Source organism: Scyliorhinus canicula, chromosome 9 (assembly GCF_902713615.1).
Source record: "Scyliorhinus canicula chromosome 9, sScyCan1.1, whole genome shotgun sequence".
NCBI classification, from domain to species: domain Eukaryota; kingdom Metazoa; phylum Chordata; class Chondrichthyes; order Carcharhiniformes; family Scyliorhinidae; genus Scyliorhinus; species Scyliorhinus canicula.
In genome coordinates this window covers 191,357,396-191,378,348 of record NC_052154.1, presented here as the reverse complement: position 1 = coordinate 191,378,348, position 20,953 = coordinate 191,357,396, and the positions used below count along the sequence as shown (strand labels likewise).

Sequence of the window (20,953 nt, the reverse complement as noted above, 5' to 3'; positions counted from 1 at the left end):
GGTGCCCTGGGTGTGATGGGGAAGGTGCCCTGGGTGTGATGGGGAAGGTGCCCTGGGTGTGATGGGGATGGTGCCCTGGGGAAGGTGCCCTGGGTGTGATGGGGAAGGTGCCCTGGGTGTGATGGGGAAGGTGCCCTGGGTGTGATGGGGAAGGTGCCCTGGGTGTGATGGGGAGGGTGCCCTGGGTGTGATGGGGAAGGTGCCCTGGGTGTGTTGGGGAAGGTGCCCTGGGTGTGTTGGGGAAGGTGCCCTGGGTGTGATGGGGAAGGTGCCCTGGGTGTGATGGGGAAGGTGCCCTGGGTGTGATGGGGAAGGTGCAGTTGCAGTTCCCACCAGCCTGTCCTCCGGCACAGGGGGCAGCACCGCCGGCGGCTGGCGAACCGGAAGTTCCGGACCGGGCAGAGGTGATGAAAGTTGCGGGGCTGAGCGGCCTCACTGTGCTGGAGTTGGCTGTCAGCGTCCTGCTGCTGTCTTTAGCCGGCTTGCTGTACCTGCTGGAGGTGGCTGACCCGGGGCCTCTGCCCATCCGCAGGTCAGACCGGGGGGGGGGGGGGGGCTGGAGGCGGGGGAGGCGGTCCCTCGCGGGGGGGGGGGGGGGGGGTGTCAGTGTGACTGTCTGGGGAATGCTGGCGCAGTGTGGTTGTGGTGGTTGGAATCTCCAGCCCAGTCTCAGCTGGCTGAGGGTTCAGTTTTGTGGGAGGAAAGCTCTGCTCCCCCCAGGGTGTGGCTGCTGCTGGCAGCTCACCTCACTCTTCACCTCAACTGGAAAGGATCAGCTGGAATTGTGCACTGACTGGTACTGGAATGGCAGCCTCACCCACTACCCACTCTCCTGGTGCTGCACCCACAGCCTCACCCACTACCCACTCTCCTGGTGCTGCACCCACAGCCTCACCCACTACCCACTCTCGGTGCTGCACCCACAGCCTCACCCACTACCCACTCTCCTGGTGCTGGATCTGCTGCCTTGCCCACCCCCACCCCTCTCCTGGGGTAGGACCGGCAGCCTCACCCACCACTCCACTCCTGTATGCTTCACCCGATGCCGGTGTCTATGTATTTACATTGTGTACCTTGTGTTGCCCTATTACGTATTTTCTTGTCATGTACTAAATGATTTGTTTGAGCTGTACGCAGAACAATACTTTTCACTGCACCTCGGCACATGTGACAATAAACAAATCCAATCCAGTCCTTGTGCTGGACTGTCAGCCTTGCCCTCCCTCCCTCGCTCCCTCCTTCCTTGTCCTCGCTCCCTCCTTCCTTGTCCTCGCTCCCTCCTTCCTTGTCCTCGTTTCCTCCTTCCTTGTCCTCGCTCCCTCCTTCCTTGTCCTCGCTCCCTCCTTCCTTGTCCTCGCTCCCTCCTTCCTTGTCCTCGCTCCCTCCTTCCTTGTCCTCGCTCCCTCCTTCCTTGTCCTCGCTCCCTCCTTCCTTGTCCTCGCTCCCTCCTTCCTTGTCCTCGCTCCCTCCTTCCTTGTCCTCGCTCCCCTCCTTCCTTGTCCTCGCTCCCTCCTTCCTTGTCCTCGCTCCCTCCTTCCTTGTCCTCGCTCCCTCCTTCCTTGTCCTCGCTCCCTCCTTCCTTGTCCTGGACCGGCAGGTCGCTTGTCCAACATCCAGTACTGGATGAGTGGGAATCTGCTCCAACTGAATATTGGCAAACCATTGTCTTCTCCCCCTACCACAAGCTCTTCCCCAGCCACTGACGCCCCCCTTCTGTGACAATTGCCCGAGACTAATAGACTGTAACTGTCGGTCATTTTTCACTCCATGGTGAGTTCCTGCACCATCATCCAGACCCACCCACTTCCCCAGAACAGCTCATGATCCAGTCCTGCTGCCTCAGCCCATTATCACCTCTCGGCTTGACCACTCTACCATACCCCTGTTCGGCCCCCCCACACTATATTTGCAGCCTGCTGCGGGTTCTCGTGCGTGCGAGCGTGTGTGTGAGTTTAAAGCAGTGAAAGTGCCCCCTGAGTAAGAGAATCTATTGTTTATAGCACTGATTTTGGGAAGGGAGGGAACAGATCGAGCATCTGTCCCAATGGTGTAATTTTAATTTTAATACTTTTGGGTGTTCAAATGGCCAAAATGCCGATCGTACCAAGGTCCTTGCTCTTTATTGAGTTAGCTGATCTTAATAGCTGTTGGTGTTTGGAATATGACGATCAGCTTCAGGAAAGAAAACGCAGCCAGCATTCCTGGTCCAGATCATTTTCCAGGGACCTTTGCTGAAAGTGTGCTTCTGTGAGTTGGGCCAGAGGTTGCCTCTGTGACGATGATTGATTCATGAAGAAATGGCTGCTCAGGAAGGCAGGAGGTTGTTGCCAATGCAACTGTAGTCCAATGTCACCCCCATTTTCAGATGAGGATAATGTCTGCTGGCAGTGACAACGTTTTACTAGTCTGTGAACTTTTTTTTGTATTGTACATTTTGTAATTGTGAAGAAATATTTTTTTTTTTTACCCCCCATGCATTTTACCGGTTTGATATTTTTCAGCATGACGCAGGATTTAAATAATCTCCGAGAAATGTTTAAGGCACTCAATAAATCTTGCTTCATCCTCGGAGCTTCAGGGGAGACGGGAAAAGTACTGCTGAGGGAGATTGTTCAAAGCCAACTCTTCACCAAAGTCACACTCATTGGTCGCAGGAAATTAACCTCGGAGGATGCAACCCGGGAAAATGTGGTATGTTTTAGTTCCACTTGATGATGGTGTGTAAGGTCACAAATGTTGAGGGGGAGCAGCGAGATGGAACTGTGGTATGAAGCATGAATAAGTCAAATATTTTTGATCACATTATGATTACACTGGAGGAATAATCACATTGGCTGATATGTGTAGCAATATCGTCATTGTACTTTTAGTGTAACTCTACGAACTACTGATGTAACACACAGAACATTTTTATTGTTCATTGGATGGGCATTTATTACCCATCTTCCCGTACCAGCCTCCCCTGACAGGTGCCAGAATGTGGTGACTAGGGGCTTTTCACAGTAACTTCATTGAAACCTACTCCTGACAATAAGCGATTTCGTTTCATTTTCATTTCATTTCATTTCATTTCAACAGGGCATTTTTAAGGCCAGACCAGGTCAGGATGGCAGATTTCCTTCTGTAAAGGTCGTGAGTGAACCACATGGGGTTTTACGACAATTAGCAATAGTTTTGCGGTCATTATAGACTTTTAATTCCAGAGGTCTGCTTTAATGATATAAATTTCTGATTCAACCCAAAGGTTGGTCGGATAGGTTTTGGGGTCGGCACGGGGGCACAGTGGTTATCACAGCTACCTCACAACGCCAGGGACCCGGGTTCAATTCCGGCCTCGGGTGACTGTCTATGTGGAGTCTGCACGTTCTCCCCGTGTCTGTGTGGGTTTCCTCCGGGTGCTCCGGTTTCCTCCCACAGCCCAAAGATGTGCAGGTTAGGTAGATTGGCCATGCTAAATTGCCCCTTAGTATCCAAAAGGATAGGTGGGATTATGGGGTTTCGGGGACAGGGTCGGGGCTTCGGGTGCTCTTTCCAAGGGTCAGTGCAGGCTCGATGGGCCGAATGGCCTCCATTTGCACTGCAGGGATTCCATGAGCTGCCATGGTGGGATTCAAAGCCACATTCCCGGAGCATTGCCCTGGGCCTATGAATTACTAGTTCTTTGCCAAATCCACCACCACCATTAATCCCTCATTTTGGCTCCCTGCACTGCCTTTCAAATTGGAATTTGATTAATTATGGGCTCTAGCTCATTGTTAGTAAATGATAATATCAGGAATTCTTTCTTCCAGTGGAATTTTCTCATATTCCCCACCAAAAACACCCATGGTCCCTTCTTTATCTCCAAAAGTTAAAAATGTATCTTGTGGGTGTTGCACAGTGAATCTTATTACTGTGAGAGACATTGATTGTAGCAAGAGTTTATTTTTGTTGTGCATCTTTGGAAATCGATAAAAGCATCATAAAATATTTCGGATGAGCAAAGAAAGGGGTGAAGACGTCACAAGAGAGTTCAGGGGACTGACCAAAAGGTTGGTTGGGGAAGATACAGAGACAGGCAGAAAAATGGTCTCTAAAACCTGGAGGGTGCCTGGGAGGTGCTGCGAAGGAGAGGTGTCTTTTGAGGCAGAGTGTTAGCGACAGTAAGTTATGACTGAGATGAGTTCGCCCTGCAGTCTCACAGCGCCGAGGTCCCAGTTTCGATCCCGGTTCTGGGTCACTGTCCGTGTGGAGTTTGCACATTCTCCCCGTGTTTGCGTGGGTTTCGCCCCCACAACCCAAAGATGTGCAGGGTAGGTGGATTGGCCATGCTAAATTGCCCCTTATTTGGAAAAAAAATGAATTGGGTACTCGAAATTTGTAAAAATTAAAAAAAAAGGACTGAGATGAGTAAAGGCACAGATGGTGGAATATAGGAACCCCTCGCTACACAGACCAGGCTTAGAGGATAGAATAATCTCAATTACAAACATAAATCCATACACGAGGAGGTGCAGGGAGGATTAAGTGAGCAAATTGCTGTCAGTTTTTAATTGCAACTTTTTTTTTTAAAATACAGAGAGAACCGTCCACCATTTTCAAATACTTTTGTGGATTTTTTTTTTGGGACTGTGAGGAAGTCGTGATGGTTTATTTTTTTCTCTTTTAGAAATAAATTGTGACGGGGCTCTACAACTTGCACAGTGAGTTGGCATCCAAGTGGACTGTGCCCCAGAGTGGTAACCTGTTAGATCAGTCCTACACCCATCAATAATTGTTTTGATAGGAAGGGGCACTAAATAGCTTTCACATCAAATCCCAGCTGCTGCAGAGAGGTAAAGATCATTTGGCTAATTAGCAACATCTTGACTTGGACTTGAGTTGTATGTTTAAAAAAAATGTCAAGTTATCTGCTACCTCCTCCAGAGCCAGCGTGTGAGGGTGGCAGGCAATAAAGAATGATTCATGAACCACAAATGGATGAAAGGGCAAAGGGCAAGATAATGCAATCTGCCATGACCGGCATTTTCGTTTTCTGGGATAGCTCCTGCAGAATAAAGTCAGCCACAGTCCCAGGTGACCATGGGCTGCTTTCCCCTTTTGAGGGGGCGATCTGGCTGGTGGTGAATTAACCTGAGGGTCACCACACCTGGGGCGAGGGGCAAGATTGAGAAGGCGGGACCTTCGTGAAAGAAGACAATTTGCTCATGATTAGAAAACCGATTTCAAAATTTTTTTATTTATTTATTTAAAAAAAAAAAATTTTTTTATCCGTTGCTGTTGAAAGCAAATGCATTTTCTTTAAAATTAAATTCGCTATGAAACCTGGAGTCTATTTTTTTTAAATATGATGGAGGTGCTTTATAAGTGGAATATTTATATCTGTTTAATAATAAATGTTTTAACAAGTGAAATTGATTCTGTATTGTAATTTGAACAGAGCCAGGAAATTGTGGATTTTGAGAAACTGGATGAATATGCATCTGCTTTCCAAGGACACGATGTCGGATTCTGCTGCCTGGGTACAACCAAGGCGAAAGCTGGGGAGGTAAAGTATTCTTTCATAACTTTACTGAAAAATATTGGAGCTTAATTTAACGGCACCAACCTGTTGCCAGTTGCTGTGCGAATTAATGACCGCAGTAAATTTTTAAAATGTGGTTTTACATATACAGATCTTTAGTCTGCAATGCGTTAAGGTCCACAGCAAACTTTATAGATGCGATTCAGCGACCCCGTTGCGCCCGGTGTGGATCTGGGCCCAACAGGTGAATCCCGCTTGAGCCCCGAATCGGGCTCCGTGCCAGGAGCAAAACCTTGTGTCAGAAACCCGAGTCCAGCCGTATGGCTCATTTAAAAATCTGGACTCACCCGGGACACACCGGACTCACCCGGGAGAGCTCGTCAGAGTGCCGTTTAGCGCCGGTCCACACAAACGTGGACTCGTCGTAACGGCACCTGGGGTGGGGGGGGGGGGGAGGGGGGGGCGTTGTTTCCGAAGCCATTGAAGATTCCCCCCCCCCCCCCCCAGGGGTGGTCAGGGACAGGGCAGGTTGGCACCTTCAGCGCTGCAGAAACCAACAAACACCCTGCTGAACGTGCCATTCAGCGGACTTTAACTTCAGTTCGCTGAATCGCGCTCTGCAACTGGAACTTTATTTTTTCCTCGGGCAGCATGGTGGGACAGTGGTTAGCACTGCTGCCTCAAGGCGCCGAGGTCCCAGGTTCGGCCCCGGGTCACTGTCCGTGTGGAGTTTGCACATTATAGAACGGAGAACATAGTGCAGAAGGAGGCCATTTGGTCCATTGAGTCTGCACCGACCTACTTAAGCACTCACTTCCACCCTGCCCCGTAACCCAATAACCTCTCCGAACCTTTTTTGGTCACTAAAGGCAATTTATCATGGCTAATGCACCTAACCTGCACGTGTTTGGACTGTGGGAGGAAACCGGAGGACCCGGAGGAAACCCACGCAGACACGGGGAGAATGTGCAGACTCTGCAGAGGCAGTGACCCAGCGGGGAATCGAACCTGGGAACCTGGCGCTGTGAAGCCAAAGTGCCAATCACTTGTGCTACCATGCTGCCTGTGTTTCTCCCCGTGTTTGCGTGGGTTTCGCCCCCACAACCCAAAGATGTGCAGGTTAGGTGGATTGGCCACGCTAAATTGCCCCTTCATTGGAAAAGATGAATTGGGTATCTTAAATTTATTTTTTAAAACTTTATTTTTTTATCATCGATTTAATTTCTCCTGTTTTAAGTTGGAGCTGCTCAGTGGGGAGCTGCTCAGTGGGTAGCTCCCTTGCTTCTGAGCCGGAAGCTCCAAGTTCAAGCCCAGCTCCAGGTCTAGATGGCCAAGGAAAGTGTATCAGAACCCGGCCAAAGCAGTTGTCAACCCGTAAATCCTTCCAACTTAGGGCGGGAAAGATTTCTGGGCAACCGTGTGATGGAAAGAAAGCTGGAGCCTCCGTCCTCACTGTGCAAAGCTCAGGAGAACAGTGCGCGTGTAAACGTGCGCACTGCCATCACAACCTGACTCCTTGGGGGACTGTTTGGCTGGATAGCCGGAGTGGATCAGATTGGTGGCTATAGCGCTATTAGCATTATAGAACATAGAACAGACAGTGAAGAAGGAGGCCATTCGGCCCATGGAGTCGGCACCGACCCACATAAGCCCGGCTGAGGTGGATTTAGGACCTGCCTCCTTGCTCCTGTGGGTCAGACCTGCCTTCGGGCAGAGAACAGAAGTTGTTTTAAGCTGACTGCTGGTTGGGGTTTGGTGATGTAGTTTCTGTTGCATTCTGACACCTGACTTCATTGGCTGTCATTCATGAGTGATTACTTTCATAGGGCCTGCAGCAGGCTGCTGGCTCGACCCTTTCATCACCTGGTGTCAAGACAGGCTCACCTACCGACAGTTGTCGCTAGGTGGCCGTTAACACCAACAACCTGTATTTGTCCGACACCTTTTCACACCGGAAAATGCCCCAAGGGACATTAGCGATCAAGATGTGTTTCGATAACTGAGCCTTTGGTGAGATATTGGGACAGAGTGACCAAAACATTGGGCCAGAGAGATTGGTTTTAAGAGCATCTTAAAAGGGGGAATAGCAACACCGAGAGGTGGAGAGCAGGGGGGGGTGGTTTCCAATGGTGGAGCAAAGAAAATCAGGAATGCAAAAGAGGCCTGTATTGCAGGAGCACCGAGATTCCAGAGGGTTGTCGGGCTGGAGGAGGTTATAGAGACAGGGCCGCGGTGAATTGAAATCAGTGAAAACAAGGATTTGAATTTTAAAATGTCAGGTGCTGCCAGACCAAGGATTCAGCGTAGGTCAGCGAGCACAGAGCTGAGTTCTGGGTTAAGAAGGGTGTAAGATGGGTGCCCGACCAGGAGAGCTTTGGTATAGTGTAATCTGGAGCTAACAGAAACGTTGGTGAGGGTTCCGAATGCAGATGAGCTGAGGCCATGGTGGATACGGGCGATGTTACAGAGACGGAAGTCGACGATGGATTGGATAGGTAATCGGAACCTCGTCGCGGGATGAAATGGGAAGCCACAGCCGTGAATGATAACCTGCAGGAACCCTGCTGCCTTGAAGGGGATGGGATCATCGTGAACTTATTACATCAATGCGATAATGAAATAGCTACATTAATTCAATATCTAATATTATTTGGGACAGTATCACACCATAATTCCGTGTTATCATAGACAAGCTAGTGGATCCACCCACTTGAACAGCTGCAAAATGGAGTTCTTCTCTTGCTGTCAGCTATTTAACATGTGGAGTGTCCTTTTAGCCACGGTAATATTGATATGCTTCAGTCACATTTGATGCTAATGCTGAGATCCTATTTTCTTTGGTGGGGGGAAATAAACTCCGACTGTGGTTCAAACTGCACATCAACTCCTGCTAATTCACAGGCGGTGTAATACTCACATTAAGAGGCTTTCCTACACTTTGAAGGATAAGCACATTTAATCGGATATTGGGGAAGCGATTAAAAGTAAAATCTGGAAAATGTTTTTGAAGGAATTAGTCTGCCAGTTGAAGTATTAAAAAGCTGGGGTTGGAGAGGGGTATTGATTGTTGACAGTTTGCTTGTGAAATGCAAGAGAGCCAAGTGACTGACCACACCTGAAAGCTCGTCTGATAGATGGGAAGTCTTAGAAAGACTATTCCCTCAGCAACTGGCCAGGTTAAAGCTGTAATCCTCTTAGTCTTTATGGCTCTGTGCTCCATAAGAATCTATTTCAAAATGTTTTGTGCTAACTTGCGTTGTAACTCGGCACATTCTACTCACCTGCAGGAGATGGAGCAAGGATACATGAGTTGGTAGCATGGATTCTTCACGATAGGAAGACACTATTCCTGAGTGATAGCAACAAGCTGGGCAGCAACCGGGAGGTTTCAGTGAGGGCTGCGCACAAGTCGGTTCTTTTAAATGAATGTGTGTAATGCCGCACAGAAGTATTTAAACGTGCCAGGCACTTGAGTAAATCACCCCCAAGCGCCCCACAAAACAATTCGAGGGAACGTTGGTCTCTTCCCACAACATTGGCGCGTCCGTTAACTTGTTAGGTGTTGGCAAACATACTTTTCATTGCCAGCATTTTCTGATTTTACTTGATTTGTGTTTAGCTTTTTGTTTTAATGCTGTTTCATGTCCCGAAGAATAAATAGAAATTTATGTCTTTCGGAGCCTGAAAAAGTGTCTCTTGAGGTGTAGCTGTCATGGATGAGTGCACCTCAAATTTTATTTGTGTCCTTCTCTTTACTGAAAACCGCCTCTATAAAGTTGTGTTTTCAGTCACCTAGGGAACCTAACGCAAGTCCCTTTTCTTTTTGTTGTTGGAAATTTCAGGATTAAGTCTATCAGCTGCTAATAAGACAATATTTTGCTTTGTTTGGGGCAAATTCATCAAAAGGAACAGCAAGGCAACTTGTCAACCAGAAGCTATTGAGAGGGGATGATGGTTGAGCGTGGGTCTAAGAAGTGGTGGCGTGGGCTCTTGTTCGTAGGTAAAGGGTTGCTTCTTGTTCGGAGCACTTCTGCATAAGGGACGCCGGCGTCTGTTGCTGGGCTAGTATTGATGTGGCGTATCTGCGTAATCGGATTTAAAGTGAGCTCCAGTATTTATGTCAGTTCAGATTTCATCAAGTAACCATTGAAGGCCGCTGTCAACTGAACTCAGCCGTAGAACATTGACCAAGAACTAAGGGCAGAGAAATTGTGCGTCATTTAATTCAAGCTCTGGAGGTATCGAATAATTGACTTGTATTTTTGACACTCTTGAGGCTGTCAGGTCTGTTGTGCAGGGGTCTGTTTGCTTATAGCCTTTAAAATAAGCTTTTGGTGGATGGGGGTGGGGAGGGAACTGAAATCAATGGAGCCAAATGCTACTCCGCATTTCCATAATGGCCCAGAGTAAAGAAAGTGGCAGAAAAATCAATGTGTGAGGTAACTAACTTCATCTGTTTTAAAACTAACTCCAGTTGAAATGTAGTTTCAACAGCAGAAGAGTTAGCGAAATGATTTTTCGTGGGCTACTGGTTGAAGGCACTTGTGACTACTTCCTCCGTACTCATCAAAGCATTTCCCTCTTTTTGAGTGCTTCACGGTATTTGAAAGTAGATTCAAAATCTGATGCGGGCTTTTGGTGAATTGACATCGTAAACCTTTGATGTATCTTCCTTTTTGTAGGAACTTTGGAGAAAGTAGACGGAGTGGAGGGTTTCAGCTTGTTTAATGATGTTGGGTGTCTAATCCTTGTGGATAAAATCGGAATTTATGAACTCTGATCATAAAGAAAAGTAATATTGCTGTTTCAAATCTCATTGAATGGAACTGCATTGCTTTACATGATCTATTTTTAAAAGTTTGTTCTTTGTGATTTCGGGAAGAATTTGTTTTTTTAAATGACATCGCCCCAATTCAACCTGATGGAGCTGAGAAGTTGCCATGTTTTCTTCATAATGTCCAAAAACGAAAAATAGATGATTGCTGAAAATAGAGACGTGCTATCAAAGTTTTTAATCTTGCACTCATCAGAACAGCTCACAAGAAATGACCAACAGTAAAGTGAGCAATAACTTGCACTGCAGGCAGAGAGGAGTGCTGATTGGTTGGCAAGTGGACTCTGGTAGATGTGTTATCATGGAGAACACAGCAGAGGACAACAAACTGCTAAGCCTTTGTTCAAATTCAAAGGCAGGTCGGCTCTGATTGGTCAAGGCAATGCCACGGGGAATGAACCGTGGAATGGTTGTTCCTCAAACCTTTGTTCAGTTGAAAAAAACTGCAATGTGTGGACATGCTCCTTCTGTCTGCAGACGCCAGGACCCCTGCGTGCGTATGTGTGTAACTGCTAACATGCATAGGTGAGCCACACTGTGAGCCTGACTGATCATCTTAAACTGGTTTTCTGTGTGATTCTTCGTACAATCAGAATTCTTTGGAAAGTGCAGTCCAATCGTGGAATCACATCTCCTGTTGGACATGGTGCTTTGAGTTTTGCAAACACGGGTACGATCTATACTTCACCTGTTGCGAACAGTGGAAGGAACATGCTGTTTGATACGATTCACCAGTCGTTGGGATGTATGGTCTTCAAACCTGACATCATGCCAGCATGGAAATACATTATGTGTGCGTGCGTGCCATGGGAAAGACGTCTTTTTGACATGATGGCAACATCCCGCCAGTAGAGAACACCTCTCGTGTTGTTACTGCAGTAAAACTGATCGCATGCAATGGCTAGTTTCACCTGTTGCTCATGTTTTTGACACACCCTACCCTTCCATGATAAGGTGAGGTAGACTGGGTACTCCTCAGGACTGAAAGTGATGGTCTTCAGCCCATTCATTCTCCAATAACTGGATGCTAGTTGCACCTTTTCAGATACTAAAGCATGGACCAAGACCTGAACACAAGCTGGGGCAGATAAAAAGCAAGTAACTTATAAGTATCGGGCAATGTCCATCTCCAGCGAGACCAAATCTAACCATTTCTCCTTGATATTTAATGAAATTAGCATCAATTATTCCCCCACTATGAACATTACTGTTAACCAGAAACCCAACTGGGCAAGCCATATAAATACTGTGGCTACAAGAGCAGGTCAGAGGCTAGGAATCCTGCGGTGAGTAGCTCACCTCCTGACTCCCCAAAGTCCATCCATCATCTACAACGCACAAGTCAGGATTGGATGGCATTCTCCCCGCTTGTCTGGGTGAGTGCGGCTCCAACAACACTCGAGAAGCTCGACACCATCCAGGACAAAGCTGCCCGGCTTGATTGGCACCCCTTCCATCACCTTTTATATGCTGACTCCCTCCACCACCAATGCAGAGTGGCAGCAGTGTGTACCATCTTCAAGGTGCACTGCAGCAAATCAAGAACGCTCCTTGGACATCACCTTCCAAACCCGCGACCTCTGCCATGTAGACGGACACGGGAGTCAGCCACATGGGAACACCACCACCTGGGGGTTCTTCACTAAACCACACACCATCCTGACTTGGAAATATATCGCTGCTCCTTCACTGTTGTTGGATCTAAATCCTGAGCATCCCTTCAGAACAGCACTGTGGAGATACCTGAACCACATGGTCTGCAGTTGTTGAAATAACGTGGCCCAGCACCACCTTATCAATGGTAATTAGGGTGGGCAATAAAGGCGGACCTTGCCAATGACTCCTGCATCCTTTTGAAATAATGTTTTAAAACTCTGATTTGGCTCAGCAGCCATTTTACACACATGCTACATTGATGTGACTCGGGATGCTTTTCTGTGCCAAAAATGCTTTATAAATGGTAAAAAAGCAAGATATAGGAGACATGAGCACAAAATGGCATTGAGAAGAACTGCGCTCTTGTGGGGTCACGAATCGGTTGCGTTTTAATTTCAGACTCTTCATAGAATTTTTGTTTTCCTTGTGTTGCAGGAAGGTTTTATTCGAGTGGATTACGATTACGTGTTGAAGTCAGCCCAACTCGCAAAGGCTGGAGGATGCACTCACTTCAACCTGGAGTCCTCCAAAGGAGCAGATAAGGACAGTTCGATGCTGTACACAAAAATTAAGGTTGGGAAATCTTGTGCAATGTTACATTTTGGACTTGAAAGCTAGTCTGGTAATTCTGCCCTGGGGCGGGGATAATGTCTCCTGCCAAAGGAGAGCTTGCGTAACCAGTCTGGTGCGCCCTGCCCATCAATCCGCTTAATTACTTTGATATCATTGCCTGGGAGCAGCACGAATTCCAGAGCATACTGAGGGCTAAACCTGGCAGTTTTGATTTGGTGCAAGAGAATATTATTATCGAGATTGATTAGAAAGCTGGTGTCAAATTACAACAAATGAAATGGTGCTGTGCCCTTCCAGCATTTAACTAAGTTACGAATTTCAGCATATTTTGTGAGTCGTACGAGTTGGCTAAGTTTAATTATTCAAAGTGCACAATTGGGCGGAAGTACAAGTAAATAAAACTTGGGAATCATTTTCTAAAACTTCTTGTGTATGCAAATCTATGTGAGGAGAGACACCAGGAACAGAAGTAGACCATTCAGCCCTTCAAACCAATTAGAACATGACGCCATTTCACAACCTTTCCCCCCTCCCATGCCATAAGAGGACGTTGGCGACCACAGACTCCATTGGTCCATGATTGTGCTTGGCAAAGTATTGCAGTGGCCTACCCTTGCCTTCTGCAGTGTGGCTGACCAGGAAACCCGCCTTCTCTTGCCTCCCTCCGTTGGGCATCTTGGAAGGATTTACAGGCTGATAGTCGGCCCGCTTGGCGCACTGGGACTCGAACCCCGAGCTTCTGGCCCACAGGGGTGCTATCCCCTGTGCCACACGATTTTCTTTGACATCTCTATCTAACCGAAACCTGACTTTCACAGTTTTGAAAGTTCCAGCTATTTTTACATTCTGATTTTGGGCCTGGATGACGGCAGATTTAATAATTTTTCATATCTACACAATCAATTCGTCAATCTCTCTCTGTACTCGAGGCAATACAAGCCAAGTTAATGTAACCTCACCTCATAAGTTAACCTCCTGCATTTATTTTAGTGGGTCATTTTACAATAATCTTTATTATTGTCACAAGTAGGCTTACATTAACACTGCAATGAAGTTACTGTGAAAATCCCCCAGTCGCCACATTCTGGCGCCTGTTAGGTTACACAGAGGGAGAATTCAGAATGTCCAATTCACCTAACAGTGGGCAGCATGGTAGCACAGTGGTTAGCACTGTTGTTTCACCGCGCCAGGGACCCGGGTTCGATTCCTGCCTTGGGTCACTGTGCAGAGTCTGCACGTTCTCCCCGTGTCTGCGTGGGTTTCCTCTGGGTGCTCCGGCTTCCTCCCACAGATCCCGAAAGACGTGCTCACTAAGTAAATTGCTCTCCCTCGAGAGGAAGAACATCCTTCCTCAGAGAAGGAGACCAAAACCGCGCACACTACGCCAAGTGTGGCCTCACCAAGGCCCTGTACAATTGCAGCAACCCATCCCCGCTGCCATACTCCAAACCACTTGCAGTGAATGCCACCATAACGTTAGATTTCATTACCGCCTGCTGCACCTGCATGCTTACCTTCAGCGAATGGTGCACAAGGACACCCAGGTCCCGCTGGACACTCCCCTCTCCCAATTTACAACCATTCAGGTAGTAATCTGCCTTCCTGTTTTTGCTTCTAAAATGAATAACCTCGCACTTCTCCCAATACTGCATCTGCCATTGATTTGCCCACTCGCCCAACCTGTCCAGATCATGCTGCAGGATCCCTGCATCCTCGTCACAATTCATCCTCCCACCTAACTTGGTATCATCTGTAAACTTTGAGATGTTACGTTTAGTTCCCTCATCCAAATCATTAATAAATATTGTGAATGGCTGGGGTCCCAGCAGCGATCCCTGTGGTACCCCACCTGCCTGCCAATTTGAAAAGGACCCATTAATCCCTACTCTTTGTTTCCTCTCTGCCAACCAGTTTTCTATCCACCTCAATACATTTCCCTCAATCCCATGCGCTTTAATTTTGCACAATAATCTCTAATGCGGGACTTTGTCAAACACCTTCTGAAAGTCCAAATATACCACATTGATTGGCTCCCCGTTGACTGTACTGGTTACCTCTTCAAAGAATTAATCTTTTATTGTCACAAGTATGAAGTTACTGTGAAAAACCCCAAGTCGTCACATTCCGGCGCCTGTTCGGGGAGGCTGGTACGGGAATTGAACCCGCGCTGCTGGCCTTGTTCTGCATCACAAACCAGCTGTCTACTTATGGGTAATCTGTTTTCTGCCAGCCAGCCAATCTTCTGTTCAGTCGAGTATATTACACCATAACCATTAATTTTTAATTTTTATTAATTAAACCCAATTTATCTTACGATTTTCAAAATACCCTGCTACAACCTCCCTAATAATTGAGTACAAGAGTCGGCAGGTCATGCTACAGTTGTATAGGACTTTGGTTAGGCCACATTTGGAATACTGCGTGCAGTTCTGGTCGCCACATTACCAGAAGGATGTGGATGCTTTGGAGAGGGTGCAGAGGAGGTTCACCAGGATGTTGCCTGGTATGGAGGGTGCTAGCTATGAAGAAAGGTTGAGTAGATTAGGATTTTCTTTGTTGGAAAGACGGAGGTTGAGGGGGGACCTGATTGAGGTCTACAAAATTGAGGTATGGACAGGGTGGATAGCAACAAGCTTTTCCCAAGAGTGGGGGTGTCAGTTACAAGGGGTCACGATTTCAAGGTGAGAGAGGGAAAGTTTAAGGGAGATGTGCGTGGAAAGTTTTTTACACAGAGGGTGGTGGGTGCCTGGAACGCTTTACCAGCGGAGGTGGTAGAGGCGGGCACGATAGCATCATTTAAGAGGCATCTAAACAGGTATATGAACGGGCAGGAACAGAGGGAAGTAGACCTTGGAAAATAGACGACAGGATAGATAAAGGATCTGGATCGGCGCAGACTGGAAGGGCCAAAGGGCCTGTTCCTGTGCTGTAATTTTCTTTGTTCTTTGTAATAATGGATTTTACCAATTTCCCCAAGACAGATGTAAGGCTAAGTGGGCTCCAGTTTCCTGTTTTGTCTTCCTCCTTTCCTGGATAAAGGTCTGACATTTGATATTTTCCAATCTGCAGGGACCTTCCAGAATTGAAGGAATTTTGGAAGATTATAACCAATGCCTCCACTAGCCACTTCTATTGAGACCCAAGGATGTTAGCCTCCAGGATCCATCAGTCTTTACGTCTGATAGTTCTCCCAGCACCTTTTCCCCGGTGGCCGTAATTGTTTTCCAATCTTCCCTCCCTTTCGCCTCTTGATTTCAAGTATCTTTGCGACGTTTTCTAAGACTTCTGTGAAGATAGACACAAAGTGCCTGTTCAACGACTCTGCCATTTCCTCCAACACCCGCTTTCCTTTTTGGACAGAGGAACTAAATTGATGTTGATTCACTAGAGAGTGGAGGCAATGATGAATTTTGTTATCTATGCCTTTGTCAAGAGGCTCCCAAAATATGAAAAATAATCCACGTGGGGTGGGGGGTCCTGTATTGCCGTAGGATCTGGTTGGAAAAGAACATTGATAATTATCTAATTACCCACCCCACCTGTAGACACTTTATCTTATTTTATAAAATTAACAGTATGATTGAGCAGTGTTCAAAGCTATCAGAGTGCAACGTCCTATTGTTAAATTAATGGATGGAAGTCCTAATCAATCACACTGAAGCTGTATGGACAGTATTTCAATGAAAAGCAAAGGCCTAGATTTCGGGCGAACATTTATCCCTTCGCAGTAAAATTTGCCTCCTCTCTCGCTCATAGATAAGTCAGTCCGGTTGAATGAATGTAAGTAATGTTTATTTTTTTTAAGAACACATTTTGGTACATTCACACAAAATTAACTGGAAAAGACTTTTTCCTGTTTGTCTCAAAATGTCCCTGAGACACCAACGAGTAGAAGCAAAAACTTCCCAAGATAAAAGTGACTTCAGATTTACGAAAGTAAAAGTCATTTCAACGAAGGCCTTGAAGGTAATTTTTACCAATGCTTCAAGGATTCTCAGACAGCTATGATTCCTCTGCGGATCAGTCAGATGGATCACATTCTTAAAGGAATCCTTATCTGGGTTTAGTCCCTTACTTAGTTTCATTGGTTCTAATTGTCAGCTGAGTTCTCCCTTGATTCGTTCAGGAAAGTGTCAGTCACTTAACAGGCAATTGGCTAATTAGACATGATACCAAATTAATTAGCTTTCCCACGACTCTTGTCCCACGTTCAAACTCCCTACGTCAGGTCTGGTCTCAGCTATGAGATTGTTTCAAACTCATTGAATGTGCCCTCATATCAGTAAGAGTACTAGCTGTACATGTCTCGTAACATTTGAGTCAGTCATCGACAGTATTCAAAAGATTTTATAACTTGCTCATATTTCTACAAATTCAGTAATTTTCAAGAATCATTTTAGCTAATATTCTAAAGGATCCCTCTCTATAATTGTTGAATCCAACATCCGCCAAGATGGAAACATGGCCGGAACTGATTATCTACTCATTACGACTTGTGGGGCTTCACTGTGTGCAAATAGAGCACTTTGTTCCCGACTTGATGTGGAGATGCCGGCGTTGGACTGGGATGGGCACAGTAAGAAGTCTTACAACACCAGGTTGAAGTATTATCAGGTTTATTTGGAAACACGAGCTTTCGGACTGTAGATCCTTCGTTAGGTGGCTCATAAAAGCTCCGAAAGCTAGTGATTCCAAATATACCTGTTGGACTTTAACCTGGTGTTGCAAGACTTCTTACTGGGCCCTACTTTGCAACAGTGATGTTGGACTGTCCGGAGGATGTGAAAGAGGCTGTGCAAATGCAAGTCTTGTCTGTAGGCAGTCATATGTTGGGCACTGTTTCACTCTGGCCATATGAGACACAGGGATACGGCGAAACCTGGAAAGACGATACGTGAAGGACCTCGAGGTTTCAGTGGAAAGATGCACTAGCATCCTTTATCTGTTGTTGCATGTCACCTAATGACCTTCTCCTGAGCTTAATTTAGATTCTCTTTAGCTTGTCTCTTAGCCTGCTTGCTTGCTCAAACAATAAACCTGGATTGGTAAGAGCAGAAGATTGCGAACGACAATTCTTGTTGACGGGGTTTAAATGAGCAATATTTTTTGATTCTATATGTTAAATTGTTCATTCCTAACCAGGGCCAGGTGGAAGCTGCAATTGAAGAGCTGAATTTTGACCGTTACAGCATCTTTCGTCCTGGGTAAATATATTTCCTTCATCGATATTAATTTAGTGCCGCTTCTTTTTCTATATTGTTAAGTACCTCCGTGCATTTTTCATGAAATTAAGTCAAAATGGGAGTCTCAGACCATAGATGCATGGTTTGTTACCTTGCTCCTCCGATTGGTGTCTTTCTCGAATGTTTCCTCACAGTTGCTAATCTATTTCTCTTCTCCGAATTTTGACTTTGAAATAGAGTTCTGATGTGCGACAGACAGGAATCCAGGCCAATGGAATGGATGGCAAGAAAACTTCTTGTCCCTGTAGCTTCCTTGTTTCCGACTGCAATCACAACCCCTATGCCGGTGCTTGTAAAGGCCATGCTGAACAATGTTATACTGCCATCTGAAAACAAAATGGAGTTGTTTCACAACAAGCATATTCACGAGCTTAGTAAACTCGGAGAAACTAAAACATAAGTAGCAGAGCAGCGGGTTTCCCAGGTTTAGAGCACCCCATTTTCCTCGACCCTCGAATTGTTTCCCCCCCCCCCCTCCACTCCTCCTTTGGGTCTCCCTGGTGTTCACACGAGCAGCTCTCTGTTAATGTTCCTGCTCGATGGAGGTTCTGTTTGTCGGGAAGCATCTGGCTTCTGCTTGCCAACCTCCCAAAGGGTGGTGGGTCCGAGATCTTAAAGGTCAGTGGATGAAAGATGCCAGTTATCAGCTTGCTCTCCCTTGTCTCGCTGTGGCCCATTGCATTGGGACAGTGGTGAGCCATGTGGCCAGATGCATTTGTAACCAATCCTCATGAGGGGAATTAATCATAGTTACACCTCCGCCTGTTGCAATTTTTCCTCCTTCCCAGCCCTATTTCTTAATGTTGTCCTGTTTTGCATTCAGTCCTGAATTTTGAAGGTACATTCATCGTTTTAAGTGCTCAGCTTACATTCTCAGGAACCGTGTACTGTTCTATGTCGCTCCCTTTGGGGGAAGGAAAAATAAGGTCTCTTTAACCTGCCTTTGGTTTTGAATTCTTGTGGTCTAGTTATGTAGTGAAAATGCACTTGTGAATTTGACATACTCTTGCCGTGTCTCAGTGTTATTGCATTGGCACAAGTCCTGGCTATCCTGTTTTGCCAAAAGGGAAAAAATTATTTCAGCGTAAGCTGTAATGTGCCTGTGTTTAAAAATAATTGGAAATTGTAGAGTGCTAGGAATTCCCCCTACAGGCTGGGTGGGTGTCAGCTACAATGGCTTTTGATCATTGCAGAGCAGATCAATTAAAATCATGGGCTTTTTGTGATCGGTTGGTGTTTTTTCTTGGCAATGAATTGAAACATTCAGGGGGCAGTACACAATCTGCATTTCCCATGTCTCGCGCTGCCTTAACCTTCAATTGCCTCTATTTATTTTCTACCTTCAGAATTTTGCTCCTTTGGGTTTCAATTTTTGTTTTGTACTAAGTACTTGTAATCGTTAAAAAGGCTGCAAAGATATTTAGATTTGTTTCATTTTGTGCACTTCATTTTCGGACACTTCTAAGCACTTGGGCGAAAATGTGGCTCCCAGTTCATTGTGGCAACTATTCCGACGTCGTCGAGCAGGTCGTTGTTTCACCGAATTAGCGACTTAGCCACAAGTCTGCCGTCTGTAGCTATTCCCACCCCTGTGGGTAACAAAGTGCGCACTTTCAGTCACACATTGACAGCTTGGGTTTTGCCTTATTTGAACTTTTGCGTTAAAACGTCAACCGTGTCTTGCCAAGCACACTACAAAAAACCTGGCAACTGCTAGGACAGTACGGGTAGATAAATTTGATTAAAAACACTAATTGTCAAACATGCGGTACATCTTCCATTGAGCCAAAGTGCGATATTGGATTAAACCTCCCCTGCAAGGTAGTCTGGGGTTTTGAAAGTTGGGTCATAAGGGAATGAGAAGAACCAAAAAAGAGGAATGGGAACAACTATATATCCAACTCTCCCATGAAACCAAAGACAATCTCCAAACTCTTATTTTTCAATGCAATGAGACCAATCTGGGACTCTATTAGTTGCATGGGCAGCACAGTGGTTAGCACAGCTGCCTCACAGCGCCAGAGACCCGGGTTCAATTCTGGCCTTGGGTCACTGTCTGTGTGGAGTTTGCACGTTCTCCCCGTGTCTACGTGGGTTTCCTCCCACAGTCCAAAGATGTGCAGGTTAGGTGGATTGGTCGTGCTAAAATTGCCCCCAAGAGTTCAAAGGTTAGGTGGGGTTATGAGAATAGGGCAGGTGTGTGGCCTGGATAGGGTGTTCTTTCAGAGGGTCAATGCAGACTCGATGGGCCGAATGGCCGTCTTCTGCACTGTCGGGATTGCATGAATAGTTCTGACATCTCAAGTCCTTAAATGTCACCCTGATTCTGACTGGTAGTTGTAAAAAAAATTTGGCTTTTTTCATATTGCGTTGTGGTTTTTGTATTGTATCATCAAAAAACATCTTGTTATTGATCAGATATTCCTTGCAATTATTTACATGAGAAACTGTTCTATACGTGAATGTAAATCCAATTTGAAATGTTCTCAATGTTACTTTTCAATAAATCTGACATTAACCCAACCAAACTCCTCTCTTTTTTTATAATGATAAAAGGAGTGTAATTCACTTTGTGTTAAGACTCTGTTTTGCACAGTTTCAAAACAAAACATACTTAACTTTAGGGTGGCTAGCTAGCGTTTAAGTAGTTTTCAGCCATTTCCATGATGCAAAGTTATTCACAATCAGTAAGTGGTTTAAAATCATTGATGCTGTAATTTACCTGTGGGTTTTATGTTTGTAACCCGGAACACAAAAGTATGCTCGTGTCCCCTTCCCATGGTGAGGACGAGACCTTCATTCTTTGGCTCTAGCCCCATTTTAATTTGGCACGTGAATGGCGGGTCCCCAGGATGGAGGTCTTGATGCAGTTTGCTGCTGTTTGCAACCTCAGCCATGGGGCACCGGCAGAGACCTGCAGGCGGGTGCCTGGATAGAGGGGATAGGACATGGCGATACACAGGCAGGGGAGGGCGGGAGGAGGTAGGGCCAGATGCGGCCTGCGGTACTTCTGTGTAGCCAGGAGGAACACTTCTGCTCCTGAATTCACGCAAAAACTATTTTTTGCGTGAACATTTTTAAAATCAGGGTGACTGCATTGTGACAAATAGCTTCGCTCACCCAGAATTGGGTCTTTAGCACAAA

The 20,953-nt window shown here is 46.2% G+C and overlaps 1 protein-coding gene across 1 annotated transcript; it reads left to right on the top strand.

Moving 5' to 3' along the window:
- Nucleotides 1-382: 382 nt before the first annotated feature.
- On the top strand, nucleotides 383-20,332 carry htatip2 (HIV-1 Tat interactive protein 2). The gene is made up of 6 exons (XM_038808359.1): nucleotides 383-532; nucleotides 2,502-2,691; nucleotides 5,420-5,527; nucleotides 12,429-12,566; nucleotides 17,709-17,770; nucleotides 17,987-20,332. Exons 1-6 carry the CDS (start codon nucleotides 408-410, stop codon nucleotides 18,207-18,209), a joined length of 846 nt encoding a protein of 281 aa, XP_038664287.1. The 5' UTR covers nucleotides 383-407; the 3' UTR covers nucleotides 18,210-20,332.
- Nucleotides 20,333-20,953: the final 621 nt, after the last annotated feature.